This window comes from Typopeltis vanoorti, chromosome 16, assembly GCF_054136105.1.
Source record: "Typopeltis vanoorti isolate ZY-2024b chromosome 16, IOZ_Tvanoo_1.0, whole genome shotgun sequence".
Taxonomy (NCBI): Eukaryota; Metazoa; Arthropoda; class Arachnida; order Uropygi; family Thelyphonidae; genus Typopeltis; species Typopeltis vanoorti.
This window is the reverse complement of record NC_143564.1, coordinates 63,708,440-63,730,806: the sequence shown is the minus strand read 5'-3', so window position 1 is coordinate 63,730,806 and position 22,367 is coordinate 63,708,440. Positions and strand designations below refer to the sequence as shown.

At 34.9% G+C, this 22,367-nt stretch overlaps 1 protein-coding gene across 1 annotated transcript in view; it reads right to left on the bottom strand.

Moving 5' to 3' along the window:
* Positions 1 to 14,911: 14,911 nt before the first annotated feature.
* The window catches only part of LOC150098072 (28S rRNA (uridine-N(3))-methyltransferase), a 113,372-nt gene continuing 105,916 nt past the window's right edge, over positions 14,912 to 22,367 (bottom strand). Inside the window, exon 10 of the mRNA XM_090406673.1 lies at positions 14,912 to 14,992. Within this exon, the coding sequence (XP_090262799.1) occupies positions 14,921 to 14,992 (72 nt within the window). The 3' untranslated portion in view covers positions 14,912 to 14,920. The remainder of the gene's footprint in view (positions 14,993 to 22,367) is intronic.

Here is a 22,367-nt window from a genome sequence, read left to right as displayed (position 1 = left end):
AAACCTGCTTCATCTGCATTATAAATGTTATTGTATCCATACCTTCGTTTGATGTCCAGCCATACATTCTTGATCCAGTCAGAAACGTTTTTGTCAATGGACAACGCCTCGCCACTTACTTTTGCATAGACAATATTGTTTCTGTTCTTAAAGCGATCAATCCACCCATTGTTACATTTAAAATCGCTATAACCAAGTTGAACAGCAAATTTTTCGGCTTGAACTTTCAAAATTGGTCCGCTAATAGGTAAGCCAGTGGTTCTTTGCACTTTAAACCACGAAAGAAGTGCCTCATCAACGTCACTTTTATTACACTTTTTAAGTTTTTTACACTTCGATAAATTGTTTTCAAAAGCTTTCAGAGTCAACTCGTGATTCTTCCAAATTGTTGATATTGTAGATGGAACAAACCATACCTCTCTGCTACTGTCAGATTTGATTGGCCACTTTCCACCTCCCGTATAATTTCTACTTTTCGGAAACCAATAAAATTTTCCATTTGACTCCCGACATTTTTCCACAACCAGAAAATGCATACGTACGAAATGTCAGTAAAGGAACGAGTAACGTGTATTATTCGTTCGTTATTCCCAAGAAACGAATTTGTAATAAACATGAAATACATGCATTAAATCAAATGTAATTCAAATATACCTTCAAAATTATTCGTTATAAACGTGAATTCGCTGTAACCGTGATCATTATAACCAAGTTCTACTGTACATGAATACTGAAAGATGCCGAGTGAACATATTGAAAGAATGGATAGGTCAAGACTACCCAAAAAAGATGATCTAATACCACCCATTTGGAGAATATTAAGTAAGGGATGACCAAGGAAAAGATGGAATGAGACCAGAACAGGCCAATAAGCCTAAACCCTGAAAGGATGATGATGTTGTATAAGAGAGAAATTAGTCAAATACTAAGCTACTGTATGGAAGATGGTGTTCAAATCAATTTTAACTTATGAATCTGAGGACTGGGTTAGAAATAAAGCACTTGATCAAAGACTGGAGACCAGATATGAGAGTTCTAAAAAAGATTAGGAAACTGAGCAGGTGACATCAATAGCAATATCATGTTAAAAAATGATATTAGAAAAGAAAACTGACATTGTTAGATTTAGGAATGTGTGAACAGGGCATGATCACTTAAACAGAATGGGAGAGGAAAGGTTAGTAAAATAAGTTTTTTGTCATGATGGCAGGAAAACGATTCAGAAAAAGATCAAGATATAAATGGACTGATTAAGTAATAAGTGCCTTAGAAGACTGAAATGGATTTGATAATGAGTCTTGACAGATAATGGATTAATTTGGAGGGAAATTGTCAACAGGAAGTTAATAGTGATGTAATATCATGAACATTCTCTGAGGGCACATATCAAAATATTGAATGATGTTTTCATGTTTTTTTTTTAATGTTGTATACAGATGACCTTCACCTTAGTTCTCTAAAATAATGGAGCTCATTATCAGGTCTTCACTATCTAGAGTTACTACTGGTATGGATTCCTCCACTCTAGATCTCTTTGCCTACACTGCCCACTTCTGGACAGGTCCCATGGAAAGGTTTGGAGATATCTGTGCTGTTTCCTTGACATTTCTTAAGCCTTTGGACATCTATCAAGACTTGCTCAGTACATTGGTGGATGGTATCCTCTCTTTGAACTTCTGTGCTACACTAGTCTGTTCTGTTACCTATCCCCTCTTTCACCTATACATAAAAGTCCTCCTCTCATGGAATAATAATCCTTTCCATAGATTTGTTGATGACAGTGCACTTTCCACCTACTCATATGACAAACCCTCCAGTGCTAGATAAGATCAAACAAATCAACATTTACTGCTAATCTTTCCTAGCATGACAACACAACACACCAACAAATTTCCTAGCATGACAACACAACACAATACATAACACAACACACCAACAAATGGTGTTCAGTGAAGAACAGTTCAAATGATAGATGATTATCCCCCCGCCCTCTCTCTCTCTCTCTCTCTCTGATACATTGTCACACACACACACAGACGATGGCTCACATTTTGGTCCTGTGTCTTTTCTGCAGGTACTTCCACTAGTGTCCATTAATTCTCTTCTCTCCACTGGATAGTTTAAAACATGAGCTGGAACTGTCCAACATCGCTTTATGCTGTAATTACAAATGCATCAAACACGCTTTTCCCATTTTATTCCATTGCCTCTGTTCTCTGAAACAGCCTTTCTCTTGAAGTGTCTAGCTACATTTCATAATAAGTACCTCATCACATCATCAGAGTGAACACAAAAAGAACATACAAGTTGCCTGAGACAAGAATGGAATGGAATAAAAGAAAACATTACAGAGTGTCATGTTACTGGCTGAAGAGTGGTAGAAGGAATGTACTCTGTAATGTCTGCTTTTATTCCATTCTCGCTTCTTGTGAATGTCTGTTTTTTAACCAAAGGTGAGTGACATAAGCAAGTTATTCCAGGTTCAACAGTGACAGAATCCATACTGAAAAATCATGTATCAGCTGAGGTTTCCAGGTTTGCTGGCATGGTTGGTCAAGTGGTTAGGATATCTACTCTCTAATCAACAAGCTATGATAGTGATGTTTACTATGATGGAACTCCAAAAATATTTTTTCATACACCAAGAAACCCTCAATTTATGTAATCATATATTTATACGAACAGATTCTACAGTCTAATTCGAAGCCAACTATAAATGTCAATCTAAATAATGTTAATATTTATTCCATAAAAGATTACAAAAAATTTGAAATCTTTTTTGACAAAAAAAAAAAAAAAATGTAAATTAGAAATGTGTTGCCAGTATTCTTCCACATGAAAGAAACAGATGAAATAGAATAATTTATTGACTACTCAACTAGTTTCATGAAATTCTTGTGGTTCATGTTATCAAGAGAATAAACTATAAAACAGATTACAGCAGGTAACATATATAATGAAATATTTGAAAACAGGAATCACAATGGAAAAGCATTGTATAAAAATAAAGGGAGGGAGTAGAAGAGGAAGGGAAAAACTCAGAACACTGGGTCACAAGTTACATTACAGTACACTTTAGTAAGCTCCACTATAACTCTTCCAACCATTGACCCTAGCCTGAAAAAAAAAAAAATAATAATAATTAAACACTTAAACACATAGATTGCTACTAGTTAAATTCTTTATGGTGCTGTTCATCATCCAAGTTTTCTATGTTTGGAGGATTCTGGAGCTTTGCCATTCTGTTGTCCTTTTCCAGGATGCTGTTTGGGTTGTAGATGGGCCTTCCAGGTTCTTGGAACTATTAATCCATCATTCATTCTTGTTGAGATTGGAATAATGGATCACCATCTCATAGACTTATTACTATTACAAGACACCTCCAGGGAGGGCACCTACTCTACACCTCTCTCTGTCTCCACCATTCAATCCACCAACTGCAACTACACCAATGCCATCTACCGTCCACCACTAGTATTTCCACAGACAATCGCAAACATCCATGTCCATGGCAGGATTCAAATCCACAGCCTTTTTTTATAACCAAGTTTTAGAACAATGTAAGGACTAGGTGACTTTCCATAACATTCTGTGGCACATTTGAAGTGAATGATCAGAAAGGCCTGATTTTCTGTAATCCAAAAGGAGAAATGACCTACCAACTATATCAGGCAGAACAAATTTCTGACTGATATCACAGCCTTCTTTGTCCATTTTCTCTGGTCATTTCATGTGGCATAATTAGTTAAGTTTCACTGTAGTTGATCATAAGTTCAGTTATTCTTGTTTAGTTGTATCAGCTTGTGTTTTTCATATACACATGTACGTACGCTTGATGATATTGACCTTAATGAAATTAGTAACTCTAAAATGATTAGGTTTTTTTTTTGCACTGAACAGTCTAATTCCACTAATCTATGACTACTGCACTTACCATTCTGAAGCAAAGCAAAACTATTTAGTGAACTCAACAGCACAGTTTATTTTAACATCAGTTAAAATAAAATAAATAAGTTAAAGTAAATAATACAGTTTCTTAAACAAATATTTATCTGTTTTTGTTCAGTTAATTTTTTTGTGCATTAATGATATAAGAAGCAGTTTGATCGAAACTATTTAGTTGTTTGCTGATGCAAAATTGGGTAGTGTGTAATAGTTAAAGTAATGTAAAAAGCTGACAGAATGATTCAAATATACTTTCAAGTATGAGCAAAAGATATAAAGTTATGGATTTTGGGATGAAAATATTACAAGCTGTATATTACACTGACAGAACTGTACTTCAGGAAATTGATGAAGCTAAAGATTTGGAAGTGCTGGTATATAGGGATTAAGTTCAGAGGGCATATTGCAAAAATGACCACAATAACTTATAATGGGGTGATTAACTTATAATGGCAGTTCAATCTCCACTGGTAAGCAATCAGAGATACCTCGTCCATGTCTATCACTAATTATAGATGCACTGATGAAGAGATGAGCAAACAAGTGCTGCCATCTCTTGGTACCTACAAATTGAAGATAGCAAGAAATTATATACTTGGTTTAATCCTTTATCCAAGTGTAAGCAAACAAAGTTTGTGCCTGGAGTATTTTCAGGACTATGCCAACTCGCATAAGGAAGCTAAGACTTCACATCACTTCCCTTAGTATCCCATAATGCAAAGCGCATTTCCTTGTGGACAGGTATAATGCCATGTATTATGAGAAAGGTCATAATACATTACTTCAACCTTAGTATCACCTCTGGGTCTGGCTCCCACTGAAGAGATCTCAATAAAGGTCGAAACAGGTCTGGATAGTGACCCTTCCCATAATGCATAACATTATACATGTCTATGGAGATGTGCTTTGCATTGTGGGATACTAAGGCAAGTGATATAAAGTCTTAGCTTCCTTATGTGAGTTGCCCTAGTCCTGAAAATACTTCAGGTGCAAACTTTGTTTGCTTACACTTGGATAAAGGATTAAACCAAGTATATAATTTCTTGATATCTTTAATTTATAGTATAACAAAGCGAAAAAATTTTTAACATCTCTCGGTACCTAACCCTAACAGAATATGTTACTGTCTGAAATAATGTGGGTTCTACAGTCAATTTTTCCAAGTTTGCAGGATGAAAAACCAGAGTTTCTGAGAGAAAAAACCCACTTGCCTGTGCCAGAGATTGGCTAACTCAGGAACCGACCAAAGAAAGGCTTAGAAAAAGTTCCTCTAGTTGGCGACTAGACTCAGACTTATAAGTCTATCTTCGTGCAGCCAAGTGCAGAGGATGCAAGCACCACTTCCGCTGAGCTACACAGGCCTATTTTATTTAGGAATAGATAAATTTTTAATACATCTGTTGTTTCTGAAGAGTAGAATAAAAATGTTCCTATACCATGAAAAACTTTCCAACCTCAGCAGATGCTACACTCCACAAGCAAGAAAAAAAAGTAGCTTTGTTTATCACTAAATACAGTAAACAGACATTTAACATCTGTGTACTATATTTAGGAACAATTAGTGTAATTAGAGACAACTTGAACGACACACATAGTGGAAAAACACTTCTCCCACGGACCATTCTGTATGCATGCAAACACTTGGATAAAGGATTATCCAAGTGTTTGAACATTTGTTCTAACATCCACTTTCAAATTTTCAGTTCCAGAAAATATACATAACAGCTATTTATAATACAGCCATTGGATACAGAAAATACTCAATTTATGAAAAGCAAAATGAATATATATATATAAAACTTGAAATCAGTTTGAATTACATTTGAGATATTCAATATCATCCAGACACTTAACAAATGCTAATTTTAGAAATAAAATTCTACAGAAAGAGGTGCAACTAATATGCTATATAACAAGCTTTGTGAAAATGCAACCCCCCCCTAAAGTAAGTATCTTCCAGGAATAAAGAAATGGCAGACACTGCTGGGTACAAACATGACTATGCTAATATAATTTTAAATATGAAAAGCATAAAGGTCAAATGTACAATAGCTATGCTTTATCCACTTTTCTTTCTGGAAAATAATAAACAAGAACAGTTTTGACTGCATGTTGCATCCATTTAACTATTCTACTGTATTGCATTGTGAAATAGAGAAATGTCTTATGTACTCAGTTTTTGCATCTTTGTGCTTACTCATAAAATTTGGAGGAGGACGAGGCTTACCTCCTTTGATTACAATCATACAATCTATAAAAGTTCCAACAGAAAATGGAACATTCATTAGATTGCAAACACTGTTTCCCATTGTAAACATGGGCAAAAAAGTTATAAAATTATATATTAAAAACTTGTCTATATTATATATAAAAACTTGCCTACTACGTTAGTTCACACATGAAACTCAGAAAACAAAAACAGCAACTCATGATACGTGATGTTTTATTGGATTAGTTGACACAATACCAATCACAACCACTGCTATTATCTCAGCACACCCTTCCTTGCATTCTGGGCAGTTTAAAACAACTGGAATGCTAAGAATTTGACCTGCTGCGCCATCTGTATATTTGTTCAAAGGGCTCAAAGGTGTATTTGAATGCACAACTGGGTTATTAATGTGAATATGATGCAATGTTTACGCATCAAATTTTCCTCTTCATGAAGCATTAGTATATTGTGTGTAATTTTAGGAATCATGCAAAGCCCAGAAACAAATAGGGGAGTCTTTAACAGGAATAAATGCAAAAATATAATATCGCTGATATTGCTATTCTGTGAGTGTGCATAACACACCCTGAATATTTTCCCGATACACACACAGCTAATTCTCTTTTTACACGATTTTGAAATAACACGGTTTAGAAAACAAAAGCAATTATATTTTTACACTATATTTTGATTTATCATGGTTCTTATTTTTAAAATTTCTATTAAAAAGGGTATTTCCGTTATAATTATCATTTCTTAGTATGGTACACATGTAGTAAAACTTCAATTTTGGGGAACCCCCTCGATGTTTTAAATATCAGGAATTACTCTAAGCTACAGAATGTAGACAAATGCCAAGTAGAACTTAAATAGCAAAATCACAAAAAAAGTTGGTAGCTTTAAAGCAATTAAGGATCGTGTGACTATTATTTTGCAGCAATGCTTCAGGAGATTGTATATTAAAACCATTACTCATTAATCGATCCCTAAGATCGTGGGCAATGAAAGGTGTGGATTTTAACGCACTACCAGTGCACTGGAAGGCAAATAAAAAAGATTGGGTTACAAACAGAATTTTTAATGAATGTTTACATCAATGTTTTGTTCCTGAAGTTAAATGCTATTTGATGGAAAAAAATCTGGACTTTAAAGTTTTATTGATTATATGTGCCTGTCCATCCTGTTTTAGAACATCCAAATGTGGAATTTTATTTTCTGCCACCTAATACAACCACTAGACTAGGGTATGATCATTACCTTCAAAACTTACTACATAAGAAGAACATTGCAATACATTTTGGATAAACTAGATAAGGATAATTTACTGACAGTTATTGATGTGAGGAAGAAATTTTCTATTTTGGATTGCATCAAACTTGCTAAGTTGGTGTTATCAGAATTGAAACCATCAACTTTAAATGCATGTTGGAAAGCTACTTGGCCAGAATGTGTGTAAAAGAAAAACCCTGTATCTTTGCATGCATAAAGCTGAATATCCCAATAACATCATATTAACTCATGCAGTTGGCGGAGAAGGATTTGATGATTTTTCGTCTGTAGATATTGCTGAATTGATGGTTGACAAGGCTGTTAGTGATGAGCTGTCCTTGAGAATCTCAATGAAAAAGAAAAAAGTGATGATAATAATGAATACTCAGTGCATGATTAATTAAAGAAAGGCTTCAAAAGGCTAGAAAAATTGCAAAGTAATTTTCTTATGTGATCCAAATACTGAACGAGCTGAAGTTTAAATGTGAACTGAAGTCATGTATGATGCGATATGAAGAATTATGCAAAGAGCTAGTCAAAACAGGATTTCAACGATTAATTACAAAGTTCGTGGTAGAAAAAAAAAATCTATCTTCAGAATTATTGGAAATTAGTGGTAATTTAGTTCCTTTTACTGAAGAAAACGTTTCACCATTGCAGTATGAACAGGATGGCCAATTTAATTCTAGTCTCAACGCAACTGTCAGAAAGTGACAGCAAATAAAATTTAACTAATAACCATATGTGCGGGTGTATTTAGACCTTTTCGAATTTCTGTTTTATTAGTGACACACTATTTTCTTTAAGAGATGCACATATATATATTTTTTTTTTCTTTTAAGGTTACACAGTGATCAGCATTCATATTTATAAATTTAGGGACACAAAAACACACATGTTGAACAGAATATTTTATTAATTACTAATAAAATAAAACTTGACGTTTCGACCCCCCTGTATCGAGGTCATCATCAGAAGGATACAAGTGTTTAATGAACCAAGCTACATGCTCTAGCCCTGTATATTGGTAAACAATCTACGTAGTTAAATTATTCCTTTTTCCTAGCCTGACCTCTAGTGATAAAAAATAAAAATAAATAAAATAAAATAAAAATAATAATAATAATAAAAATACAACTACAATAAACTGCTAAAGTCCTCATGTATTAATATTCTTCTGGATTTGTACAGTTTGATTGTTATATGATTTCCTTCGGTTGCTGTGTTGAATGTTATAAGCACTTCACCAGGTTGTCTTCTCGTAGCGGGATTTTTCTTCAGCTAGTTTGGGCTGTTATGCAGTTGTAGATGGGTCCTCCACATTCTTTTAATGGTCAGTGGAATTGGTTGGTTAATTGGATTAGTTAGTGGAATTCTTGGAATGGTTTATGGCCTCTCAAAAATACACAAAGCAGACACACCACTACATTGGTGAAGTGTTTGTAACATTCAACAGCAACTGAAGGAAATCATATAACAATCGGAACTGTACAAATCCAGAAGAATATTAATACATGAGGACTTTAGCAATTTATTGTAGTTTTATTTTTTTATTTTATTTATTTATTTTATTTTATTTCATTTATTTATTTTTATCACTAGAGGTCAGGCTATGAAAAAGGATTAATTAACTACGTAAATTTAGTTTACCAGTATACAGGGCTAGAGCATGTAACTTGGTTCCTTATACACTTGTATCCTTCTGATGATGACCTCGATACAGGGGTTGAAACTTCAAGTTTTATTTTATTAGTAATTAATAAAATAATCTGTTCAACACGTGTGTTTTTGTGTCCCTAAATTTATAACTATGAATGCTGATCACCGTGTAACCATAAAAGAAATAATCAACATAATCCATGGAGATATGACCCACAAGCAGTGCAGCCTCTACGGTAAGCTAAAGATACGTGTTTTCTTGTTAACAAATCAACTAGCCTTTTTGAAACGATGTAGAAACAGCAACATAATACCCAACTGCATTAAACTAAAGAAGTTTAAATCAGCCAAAGTGCTCTGTATTTATGCCCGGTTGGAAAAAGCTTTGTTACAAGAACAAATCCACGAGGCACAAACAAACCTAGCGTCCACCCATGCCAAAGTTCTACAACTTAAATTAGAGCTATCCGACTACGTTATTCCAGAAATTTGGGAGATTTTAGACAGGATCACAAACAACTCTGCCAAGCACTGAAATTTCAAGCCCTACAACAACAAAAAAGCACAACACCATCAGGACGCCATAATGAAAGGAACAGCCAATCACAAACCAACATTACAAGGAGTAGCCAATTGCCCACAAATGAAGTTAGGAGCAACCAACCACCATCGGACCACAGCTTGGTTATCAACCAATCAAACCACAATCTCACCCAAGGTGAGCTCTCACTGCTAAAGAAAGGTTTGAACTATGCCATTGCTCCGAGGTCAGTGAACAAACTTGATATCGTTTATCATATCGAGAGAGGTTAAAGATCCCTCCCCACCAATCTAGCTGATAAAATACGAATGGAAACATCATGTATACTAAATTCAAACAAAAAACTAAGCACCAACTTAAAAAAAACGAAAATCTAGCCCTTAAATCCTTAAAAAATAACCAAGACATTATAATCACGAAAGCAGATAAAGGTAATGCCAGTCCTTTTAGACCATACAACATACATTGAAAAAATGAACCATTTGATATCGGACCACAACACCTACCAAATGATAAACTACAACCCCACAAAACATAACAAAAAGAAAACAACTGAATTAATCAAATCCGTCCACACATGGCCCGAAGAAATAACAAAAAAATTAATACCTCATTATGTCCACGCACGCCCCCAGAATTTATGGCCTGCCAAAAATACACACCACCACTACATCCGATTGTTAAGGAATTGACAGCCCGAATTATCACTTAGCCAAAAAATGAGCGCCCACACTCAAGGAATTGTTCGGTCAGTCCCCTTCCTACATAAATAAAATTAAAAACATTACACTCAACGACAAGATTTATTAGTCAGCTTTGACATAACTTCCCTTTTCACCAATGTCCCAATCAATGACATCTTACAGAACATATTTCCACACGACATCATGGCCCTCTTTGCCCACGTACTTTGCTCCGGATATTTCGTGTGGCAAAATTTAATTTTTACCTTCAAAAAGAAGATACAGCCATGGGCTCACTGCTTCCCTCCCCCCACACACACCCAAATAGCTAACTTTTATATGGAAGACTGAGCAACGTGCTCTAGATACAGCATGTCTAAAGCCCAAAATTTGGCTCAGATACGTCGACAATATTTTCGCCATTTGGCCCACAGCCGCGAAGCTCTAAATACATTCCTTAGCCACCTAAACAAAAAACACAAACGTATCCAATTCACCATTGAAATGGAAAAAAACAACTCTCTTCCGTTCCTAGACACACTTGTCACACGTCTTCCCCCTGGCTGTCTCTCCTCAGTTTACCGCAAACCTACACACAAAGGCCAATACATACACAAAAATTCTTACCACCACCCAACACAAAAACTAGGTGTCATAAGCACCCTTAAACAAGCTCTATTTGTTCTAATGAACAAGCTCTAAACCAGGAATACAAGATCATCAACCAAACATTTATAAAAAATGGATACAGTGAAAAAACTATTCACAAGATCCTCCACAAAGATACCAGTAAGAACAAAAAAAATTTCAGGAATACTATTGCCGTTCCTTATGTTAGAGGCATTTCTGAAAAAATAGAACACTATGCAAATACAACATTAAAACCACCTTTAAACTCCCGAATAAATTAAGACACCTACTCAGTTCTAAAGATCCTCTTCCACACCTAGCCCACCCAGGGGTATACAAAATACAATGCACATGTAACATACCATAGATAGGGGAAACAGGGCGAACTATCCCAATCAGACAAGACAAACACAAACGATACGTTAAATACCTCCGTTTTGGAAAAACCGGCCTTTCTGACTACTCACCCCAAACATACCACAGAATTGATTGGAAAAATACCAAGTCCCTACACTGCACCAAAACCTGGTTTAAGAGGAAATTTAAAGAGTCACGTGAAATGCTCAAACATAACCCAAATCTCAACAAAAATGATGGCCTAACCATTCCAAGAATGTGGAGGACCCATCTACAACCTATATAACAACCTAAACTAGCTGAAGAAAAATCCCACAAGAAGACAACCTTGTGCAGTGTTTGTAACATTCAACAGCAACTGAAGGAAATCATATTATAACAATAAGAACTGTGCAAATCCAGAAGAATATTAATACATGAGGACTTTAGCAGTTTATTGTAGTTGTATTTTTTTATATTATTTATTTTATTTTATTTATTTGTTTTTTTTTTTATCACTAGAGGTCAGGCTAGGAAAAAGGATTAATTAACTACGTAGATTGTTTACCGGTATACAGGGCTAGAGCATGTAGCTTGGTTCCTTATACACTTGTATCCTTCTGATGATGACCTTGATACAGGGGTCGAAACGTCAAGTTGTATTTTATTAGTAATTAATAAAATAATCTGTTCGACACGTGTGTTTTTGTGTCCCTAAATTTATAAATATGAATATATATATATATATATATATATATATATATATATATATATTTTGTTTGAAAATAACTTGTTGTTCGTATCGGGTTTTCACATCTGGAACCATTCTATTTTTTCATATGCATTGTATTCTTTTTTTTTTTTTTACACGATTGTCGTTTACACAATTTTTTCTGAAACCAATCTACCATGTAAATGGAGAACTGTGTGTGTGTGTGTGTGTGTGTGTGTGTGTGTGTGTGTGTGTGTGTGTGTGTGTGTGTGTGTGTGTACACACACACACAACAGTACCGTTGTATGTGAGAATTAAAAATAGAAGAAAAAAAATGCTTGGCCTATCCACAGTATTACTGTGAGTAACAGCAATACTTTACCCACCTTTTGTGGGTAAAGACAAAATAATTTCATCATACAATCTCCTTGTCAGATTGTTTATAGATTGTGGCACTGAACATAAGCTAACAGAATGTGGATGATTCTGATTATAACAAAAATTCATACTGCAGACCATCCCCCCCCCTCCCCTGCTCTTACAGCCTAACTGGTTAGAAAACTGTCATTAAACAAGCTGTTAAACAAATCAAAACTCTAATTTGCCTTAGGGCTTGTCAGTTTGGACTTAAACAATATATTGTCATCATCTGAGGTTTCATTCCTGGAAATAGTTTAAACTATAAAACACCACTTTGAAATTGCCACCAAACTAAAATATGGAGGCAATTACAGTGTGGTGTTTTATAGTTGTAGTCATTAGTGAGATTTAACTATCAGAATCAGACATACTAAATGGTATTGTGAAAGTACACTATTTTAGGAAGGATAAACAGGATAGGAGAAGAGGGGGTGTGCTGCTAATGATATCACAAGACTTGAATTGCTGATTGGGAAGAACACTGACAGTGCATGGGAAGCATTTAAAAAAATACTTAAATGATGTAATATCAGAATGTGTTCAAAGAATAAATAGGGTGGGAATCAAGTGATATGTAATCTTATCAACAAGAGATTCATAAGGAAAGGATGATGTGAAAAGAATATGGTGTGCATAAGGACGATGTCAGTTTTGAAAATTATAAGCAGCAGGCCAGAAGAGTCACCTGTTATATGGAAAGCTAAGTCTGAGTATGAAAAGAAACTGATTCTACAAGATAAAGACAATTCAAAATAATGATTGTAATATTAGTAAAAGTAATGCTTCAAACCAGTGAGTTTGAAGCCATCTTTTGTGAGGTGGAATTGAACAAGATCAAATACATAGTGAGGGGGGAGGTTGTTACAGACCTGGTGGATTGGTTGCTAGTGATGAAGAAATGCATTAATGAATAGAGATGATGGGCACAAAAAGAGTAATCATAATGGGAGACTTTAATTATCCAAATATTGATTGGGTAGCAGTAAAATCTCATGAGAAAAATGAAAGTGAATTTACTATAATGAATACATATGCAAAATGAACTAGTAAGAATCAATGAGGGAAAATGTACAGAAATGATTGTTTTTGATATTATGACACATTTTTATGAAATAACATTCTTAGTATAATAATATATGATGTGAGGAATAGAAATGGAAGGATATACAAAATTTTTCTGGAAGGATAGGAAGGTGAAAAGAGGAAGGGGAGTGCTGTTAATGATTGTAGAGGAAGAGGAATTGTGTCCACAAAGTGTGGAAGCTGATAGTACATGTGCAGATTTTGAACCTGTGTGGTGGGAAGCTGAAATTAACAAACTAGCATATCTGATAGGATGCTGTTGTAAGCCAGGGAATGCAGAGAATACTAATGGGAGACTTTAATTACAGGAATACAGAATGGAAGGAGGAGATAGTGTACTGGAACAAGGAGAGTGAGTTTGTTACATTCCTGAGGGATAAATATCTTATGCAGCATGTGACTGAAGCAGCTAGAGCTTTAGTGTGTTTTGGATTTGATTGATGATTACTTTGCAAGATGTAGTTGTTAATGAGGAATTGACACTGCCACCAGTTGGCGAGAGTGATTGTGAGTTCTTGCTTGAGAAAGGGCAAAATAATAAAAGGTTACTGCCAAAAATAGATATATGTGGAATTATAAGATGGGTGATTATGGGAAGCTCTGTAGTAAACTAGCATCAGTTGGGTAGATGAGCTGTGCAGAAAAGATGTTGACAGTGCATGGAAATTCATAAGGCAGTATCTGACACAAGCAATGTATAACTGCAAACAAGGATTAAGTGAGTAAACAGAATAGGAGTGAAATAGATGAAAAATGAAATCAAGCAAGTTGTGTTGGAAAAGAAAATGCTGTAGAAGAGATACATTTTAGCATGGGAAATATTAATTTTTAACTTATTCTTATGGTTCATCGACTATTTAGACCTACATAGAACTCATTATAAGGTTTAATGGAATAAATACAGCAGATGTAAATAATTAAACAACACATTTAACCACTCCTATATTTCATCTCAGTCACTGAAACATCATCAGGGAAACAATATTAAAATTTCAAAAACACATGCAAATTTGGTTCATATAGTGATTTCTGACTTACAACAGAATCATCAGAAAGGAACCCCATCATAAATTGGGGACACATATATTTATTACTGAGAATTTGTGATATTGTGAAACCTGAATAACAACAATTTCTAGTTTCACTTTGTTGTCAGTTAGCATAAAATCAGATTATAATTTTCATTTTTTCCCCCTCTTTAAATTTGTCTCATGGATTAGAAACAAATACAACTACTGCAATTCATTCTTGTCCCTCCAACAGGAGTGTCTGTGCTAAGCTTTGTATTATATTTTGCAGTAACCATGTTAGTTAAATATTTTATGCATTACAAATAATACATAATAATTAAGCTTTTATCTTCAAGTAAGTTTAATAAGTAATAAATGATACATAGCTTTCTTCATTATGAAAGAAGGCTAGAAAAGATGTCAACATAGGTCATTCTTAGAGATTTGACAAATCTTCGGTCGTAAAGCTGCCAGTGAGATTAGTATTGCTTCCTAAAAAAAGATGGGAAATAAAAACTGTCTATATAACATACATACACAAACACTCATATTCGGAGTGTCCACATCGGACCTCCCTAGTTTCAACATGTTACTACTACTTAAGTGTATGGACCATGGTGTTGAAATCACCAGGTTTTTATAAAAAAAATTCTGGATAAAACTTGTAGCGCCTCTGGAACATTTGAACAATCCAAACCTTATATATTTTGCATTTAGATTTTTTACCATTCTTTGAAATTAGGGAAATCCAATCTGGACACCATGTACTATGTACATAATAATTATTACAGTTCTATATAAAAATATCACCAAGTGCACAAGGATCAACAAATTCGACTACAGCTTGTAATAAACTTACAATAAATCTCTTGCTTCTCTAATATTATAATGACCTGTGCTATATCTCTTCCTTTGTTATTTAATTTCCTTAATACCTTTGTATGATATTTTTCATCTTACATTTTAATAATAAATCTATTCCAAGAATTATGGTTTTAGCTTTTATATATATATATATATATATATATATATATTTTTTTTTTTTTTTAAATTTGTTGGAAGGAACAATCTGTATGCAATTTTCCCTTGATAGCATTTCTGCATCTTCATAATAACACTTCACAGTATAAACAACACCAGGAGAAGAAAAACACATTTATTAAACTCACTAATATCTTGCTGGTTGTTTTACCCAGCATCATCATCAGTGCACAATTATAACTGTGACAGGCACACACCACACTTAACGAAGTAATTGTGGGAAAACAATTCAAATTGTAACTGAAAGTAGAAATAATGTCCTTACACAGTGCCCTCTATGGATCAGATAACCATAAAGTTCATCATCATCAAATTCCTGACATGTATCCTCAAGGAGTGTACAGGATATTACGATGGTAATATCCTGTACACTCATGAAAAGCTTACATCATTACTAACTTCCTATCAACAATATTCCTCCAAATCAATCTTGACAGATTGATTTGGAGGAATATTGTTGATAGGAAGTTATTATCATATCTTATATTTCTGTCTTCTAAGGCACTTTTTTTTATTGTATCACTCCTACATCTTGGCCTTCCTCTGGGTCGTCTTCCTGCCAACTGAAAAAAACCTGTTTTGCTTTCTTCTCCCATTCTGTTTAAGTGACCATACCACCTGGGAATAGTTTTGCTAACACATTCCTGGATGCCAAGAATGTCAAGTTCTTTCCTAATCTTTATTTTTAATATGATATTGCCATTGATGCCATCTGTTCATGCCCCTAATCTTTCTCAGGACTATCATACTTGTGGTCTCTAATCTTTGCTCAAGTGTTTTATTTCAAACCCAGCTCTTAGATCCATACATTAAAATTGGTTAGAACACTGTCTTGTATACAGCTAATTTAGTGTTTTGACTAATTTTTCTCTTATTCCATATAAATTTATTCAGTTTACTTCCTACCATACCGGATTTGTTGATTCTGTTGTTCATTTCCATATTTAATTCCATCTTCACTAAAAATTGTGCCTAAGTAGTTGAAATGTTTTACTTGTTCTATAGCTTCTCCATTCATGATGCAGTTGATATTTTCAATGATTCTGCCTATTTTTATTGTTTTTGTCTTGTTATTGCTGATTTTCATACCAAAACTATTACAACAGTTATTGAATTTAGTCAGGGAATCCTGCAGACTTGTACTGGATTTATTTAAAAATATAACATCATCTGAATAAAGTAAAGAGCTGAGATTAACATCTTCAATTTTGATATCAGGTTTAATACCTCTTTTCTTCATAATGTGATCCATACAGATAATGAATAACACAGGGAATAATGAACATCCTTGTCTGACACCAGATTTAACATCAAATCATTCTCCTTGTATTACTATCATAATCATGATACTTTGTCCATCATATTTTTCATTTCACCTCATTACATGTTCATACTATCTTAATTGCTTTTGCAGGTCCACAAAACTTATCTTCCTGTACTTCATTCAATTCTAACTGCTGACTTACAACTCAAAGATTAAGTATTACTTGAGATATTACACCAAACTGTGGCACCTTGTTATATGCCTTTTGCAGGTCTTCTTCTTCAGCTGCTCCCATTTGTATATGAGGTTGCTGTTTCTGATGAGTCTTCTCCACTAGTTTCTATTGTAGACTGCATCTTTGTCCAGTTTTTTTCTCCTTCAGATCTTCCTCTAACTTATTTTTCCACCCCTTCTTTGGTCTTCCTCTTTGTATTACTATCGTTATCATGATACTTTGTCCATCATAATGACTATTTTTTGTAAAGTGAAAATCTGATCCTGACAGTCTCTATTTGGCCTGAATCCAGCTTGTTCTTCACCAAACTTCCCTTCTACAATCCTTGTCAACCGTTTCTCAAGTATACTTGCATAAATCTTACCAGGAACACTTAGTAGAGAGATACTTCTATAATTCTCACATTCAGTTTGATTTCCCTTTTTTTTATATATGGGTACTATGAGAGCTCTACTCCAATCATCTGGAATTTGTCTCTCTGTCCAGGCCTTCTGAACTATGCAGTGCAGTCATTGCAAGACTTTTATACCTATATACATGAGCATTCCTGGTTGTATATCATCTACTCCTGCTACCTTTCCATATTTCGGGCTTTTGATGGCTTTTTCTACTTCAAGTATAGATATGTTCCTGATTGCATTGCTGTTGAGTGGTTTTTTACTACTGTGCTTGTTTCATTTAGAAATTTTTTGAAGTAATTACTTCATGCATCCAGGATATCTTTTTCTCCAGTTTTCATGTCACCTTTATCACTTTAATTCCTTTTACAACAGTCTTTCCTCCATTTCTGAGCTTTTTCAACAGCCTCCAGAATATTGTGCCACTTCCTGATATTTATTTTCCATGTTCTTGCCAAAGTCATCCCATGTCTTTTGTTTAGACAGTGTTTAGCTTTCTTAAATTTGTCTCTGTACTCTTTAAGAGCACAAGCCAACTTATTTGCAGGAACTTTTGATATGCTTTCTTCTTTTTCCTTCACTGCCTCTTTAACTTCCTGTGTCCACCATTGGAGTTCTGATTTTTCTGTCTTTGCAGACAACCTCACCATATGCCTTTCTGGCTGAATCAATCAATGTTTTCTTCAGGGCTTGCCAGTAAATCTCTTATGTTTGGTTCCTGTTCTCAAACTCTTTCATTTTTTTGTGAATATTGTTTGTGTATTTTAGTCTACAGTTCACGTTTGAGAGCTGCTCAACTTTTATTCGCTTTAAAACTTTCTTACATATTCTTCTTCTCAATATGAAATTCAATTTTATCCTACTCAAGATTAAATAGTGATCACTTCCAATTTCAAATCCTCTGTACACTCTAGTGTCCTACCCCAGTGAGAAAACATCACTCTTAACAATAACATAGCCAATAAGACTTTTCGTATTCCTTGTATCTTCTCTCCATGAAAATTTGTGCATATTTTTATGTTGGAACATTGTATTAGTAATAACCAGCCCGTGTCCTGATCAGAAATCCAACAGACATTTGCCATTATTATTAGCTTTGCTTTTTTATCAAAATTTTCCCAAAATATTTCTGTCTGACAATCATTTCCTACTCTGCTACTCAGACCTCTGCTAGGACCAACTTTTCCTTTTTTTATTGTGTCAGTTGCTTTCTCTAAAGCCTCAAAAAATTCCTCCACTTGGACCTTAGTAGGACCTTCTGTGGGCCCATAGGCACAAAAAAGTCTCATTCTCCAGTTACCTATTCTGATATTTGCCCACATCACTCTACTTGACATTATCATGTAAGATTAGCTAGCCTCTTATTTAATGTTGAATACTATTACTACTTCTTTTCCCTGATTGTTATTGCTTGAATATAACATTTTGTATTTATTGCTTAGAAAGGTCTCACCAGTTTTTCTTCTTCTTTTTTTTTTTTTCCAGTCACCCCTATATGTCGATCTGATACTTAATCAATTCTTTACTCCTAAATGGCAAAGAAATAGTCCTATTTCTTTGCCATTTAGGCTTCTTATGTTGATAGTACCAATCTTGAACTCTGGTGATGTTCAGTTGAGATGTGTTTCAGTAACTGACTTTTTGCTGTTTGCCCTGGTTCCTTAGCGAAAACAATGGGGGCCTTGTTTAACCAGGCAATGCCCCAGCTGCCATTCTTCCATGTTGTACCATCGTTTTATATTGTGGCTTAAGCCAATAAGAATACAATTTGATCGTCTAAATTTCAAATTGCTAGACCATCCTCATTCATTCATTCAGTATCCAGGTAGATAGATAGATACCTAACAGGGTGCACCACAAGAAGGTGAGGATTGGACATTAGGTCAGAAGACCAGGTCGGTTCTCTGCATTCCTTTAAAGACTATGTGGAGGTCTCCTTTCAGTTATACAACTTTGACCCTTAATCACCCTGATGATGATGATGAGATATGATTCAAGGTGCTCCCCTCCTGCTCCACTATTCTAACCCAATGTTTGTGGAAGGAACCATAAAGTTAATTTAAAGAAGTCAGGCTATCAGGTCTTTAAATGATAGTCTCCAAGATCTCTGGTAAATTAATGCAACTATACTTGTTGAGGTTAGGAGAGTACTTCATAGCTGATGCTAATTCTAGAAACAGTCTCTCAGACCTATAAAGATTTCTATGTAATATAGATATTTTCCTCCATCTGATTCTTTGTGAAGGAGTATACAGAGTATGGTCTGCTAATCCCAATTTCCAAACAGATGATTGCGGATGTAACTTTTGTGTTCTTCACAGTGGATGTTAACTGATCTATCATTCCCAAAGTAGGCTAAACTGCAGGCACAAGGAATTTTATATCCTCCAGGATGTTCAAGAGGATGCAGTTATCTTTAGGAGAACATATCTGCAGAAGGCTTTGTCTATTTTTTCTAATTATCCTTAACACATGGAATGAGAATGGTTTTGCTGTGATCCTGTGTGTTGTGGGTAGGGGGCTATGACATTTGCAGTACTTTATCTATTTTAAATGGATTATAATTAAAAGAAACACACGTATTAACCACAGTGAAAATTATTTAATTGTAAATATTTCAACCTAAGTATCTTAGGATGAAATATTTACAGATGATTGTAAATATTTCATCCTAAATATCTTAGGATGAAATATTTACAATTAAATAATTTTCACTGTGGTTAATACGTGTGTTTCTTTTAATTATGATCGCACCAGAGGTTTCATTATTTAAAAAAATTATATGGACTATATAAAATAGATAAAAAATAGTTACCATCTAAAACAGTGTTTTGAAGGTTCCTGAGCTCAGTTTCAAGGGCAGTGTCATTTGAACAAATAGCCCTAGCTCAGTAAGTGTTTTGAGGATGCCATATTGTGATTGTGCAATCATAAACAATCATACCACCACCCTTTTCAACAGTATAGCACATCACTTCCCCTTAACATTCACTACTGGATCAAAAATATCTAAATGCCTACTCACCCTAACTCTTACTCTAATATGAAAGGCATTGGTATGGAATTGGTCCTCCCTTTGTGAAAAATTTCCACTAGATTTTGGTATGTTTCTATGATAATTCCTTTCCATTCTTCCAGAAGGATATTGGTGCAGTTGGTCACTAGTATCAGGTCATTTGGCCTGGTTTGCAATCGACATTCAAATTCATCCCACAGTGCTCAGTGCAGGCCAGTAGTTCTTCAATGCCCATTTCATCAACCAGTCCTTGCTTTGTGGAAAGAAATGCTATCGTGTTGATACAGGAAAGGGCCTTCACTGAACAGTTGCCATAAAGTTGAAGAACAGATTGTCTAGAATGTCATTACAGGCATACCATATTCTGGATACTCCTTCACAAAGGATTAGCCTTAAGATTTCCCCATTACTAAAACTAGGGAGGGGGCCCAGTGAAAACCATGAAAATAGTGCCAGACCATGACCTCCTCTACTAAACTTTACAATTGGCATGACACATTTGGGATAATAGCATTCTCCTGGCATCCACCAAACATGGACTTGTTGGACTGTTGGACAGTCAGATAAAGCATGATTCATCACTCCAGAGAACATATTTCCACTGCTCCAGAGTATTATGCTGCAAGCTTTACACCACTCTGCCCAATGCTTGCCATTCCCCTTGCTGAACTGGAATGCTGATTGCAAGCCAGGTCAAAGTTGAAGAATAGTGTGGTGCTTGCATTGCTTGCAGAGGCATTTTGGAACTCAGTCGCAAGTGTTTCAAATGAGGACAGGCAAATTTTTTCACCATGTGCTTCAATATTCAATAGTTGTTCTCTGTGATTTATGTAGCCTACAAGGTCAAAGTTGTGCTGTTGTTGCACCTAGGTGTTTCTGTTTCCACTTCACAATAATATCACTTACAGTTGATTAGGGTAGCTGCATCAGGGCAGTAATTTCCCAAACTGAGTTGATGCAAAGGTGCTGTATTGAAAGTCACTGTGCTCTTCATTATAGCCCATTTTGCTGTTGGTTGTTTATGAAGATTTCAAGATAGTGTGCTTCCTTTTATACCTGTGTGAGACTTGTGATATATATTAGTCATATCCGCTACTACTACAAAGGGAGTGTCTGAATATTTTTGATCAGATAGTGTATAATGGCCTGTCACAACCAAGTAACTTGGATTTGTATAAATCTAATTAATGATCTGCTATGCCTGTCAGTTGCATATATTCTCAGATCAGTTTGTTGTGAAAAATGCTGGTTTCCTCAGTTTAAGACAGGCTAGGCTAACTCCTGTCTCATATGTGTTATATCCACAGCTGCAGTAGATTCAGTCAGGAAGGCTGGGAATGCATAGGAGAGAATGCCAGTATATATATATATATATATACACACACACACACACACACACATACACAAAAAGAAGCCCACAAACATTGATGCTTACTCAGGGATACAATGGTGCTATGTGTGTGGAAATGTGAAAAGGCAGTATTTGGAATGAAGAATCTTAGTGCTCATTCAGTGGTTTCATCAGATGCTTGAATTCAGATCAGAATTCTCTCCCAAAGGCAAATTATTATAATGATGGAAATCTATTAACAGTGGGAAAGGGGAATCTTTTCATGATATGATACTGGACCATTGGATTTTTTTTATTTTTTTATTTTGTTGATGGTGCAGTGACTAGTGTTATACTGTGACATCTGATAATTAGCATTACCTCAAAGATGCAGTTCAGCCTTACATGCTTCAACAAGAAACTGCCTTCATCACAAATTCAGATATAAAGATGCAATTCAAAGACAGTGCTACCCTCCTGCTCCATTATTCTAACTTAGTGTTTGTGGAAGGAAATGGAGATGCATAAGAAGTTCTTATGGAGGCTATTTGACTTGCATTAACAGACATCCACATAAGAAATA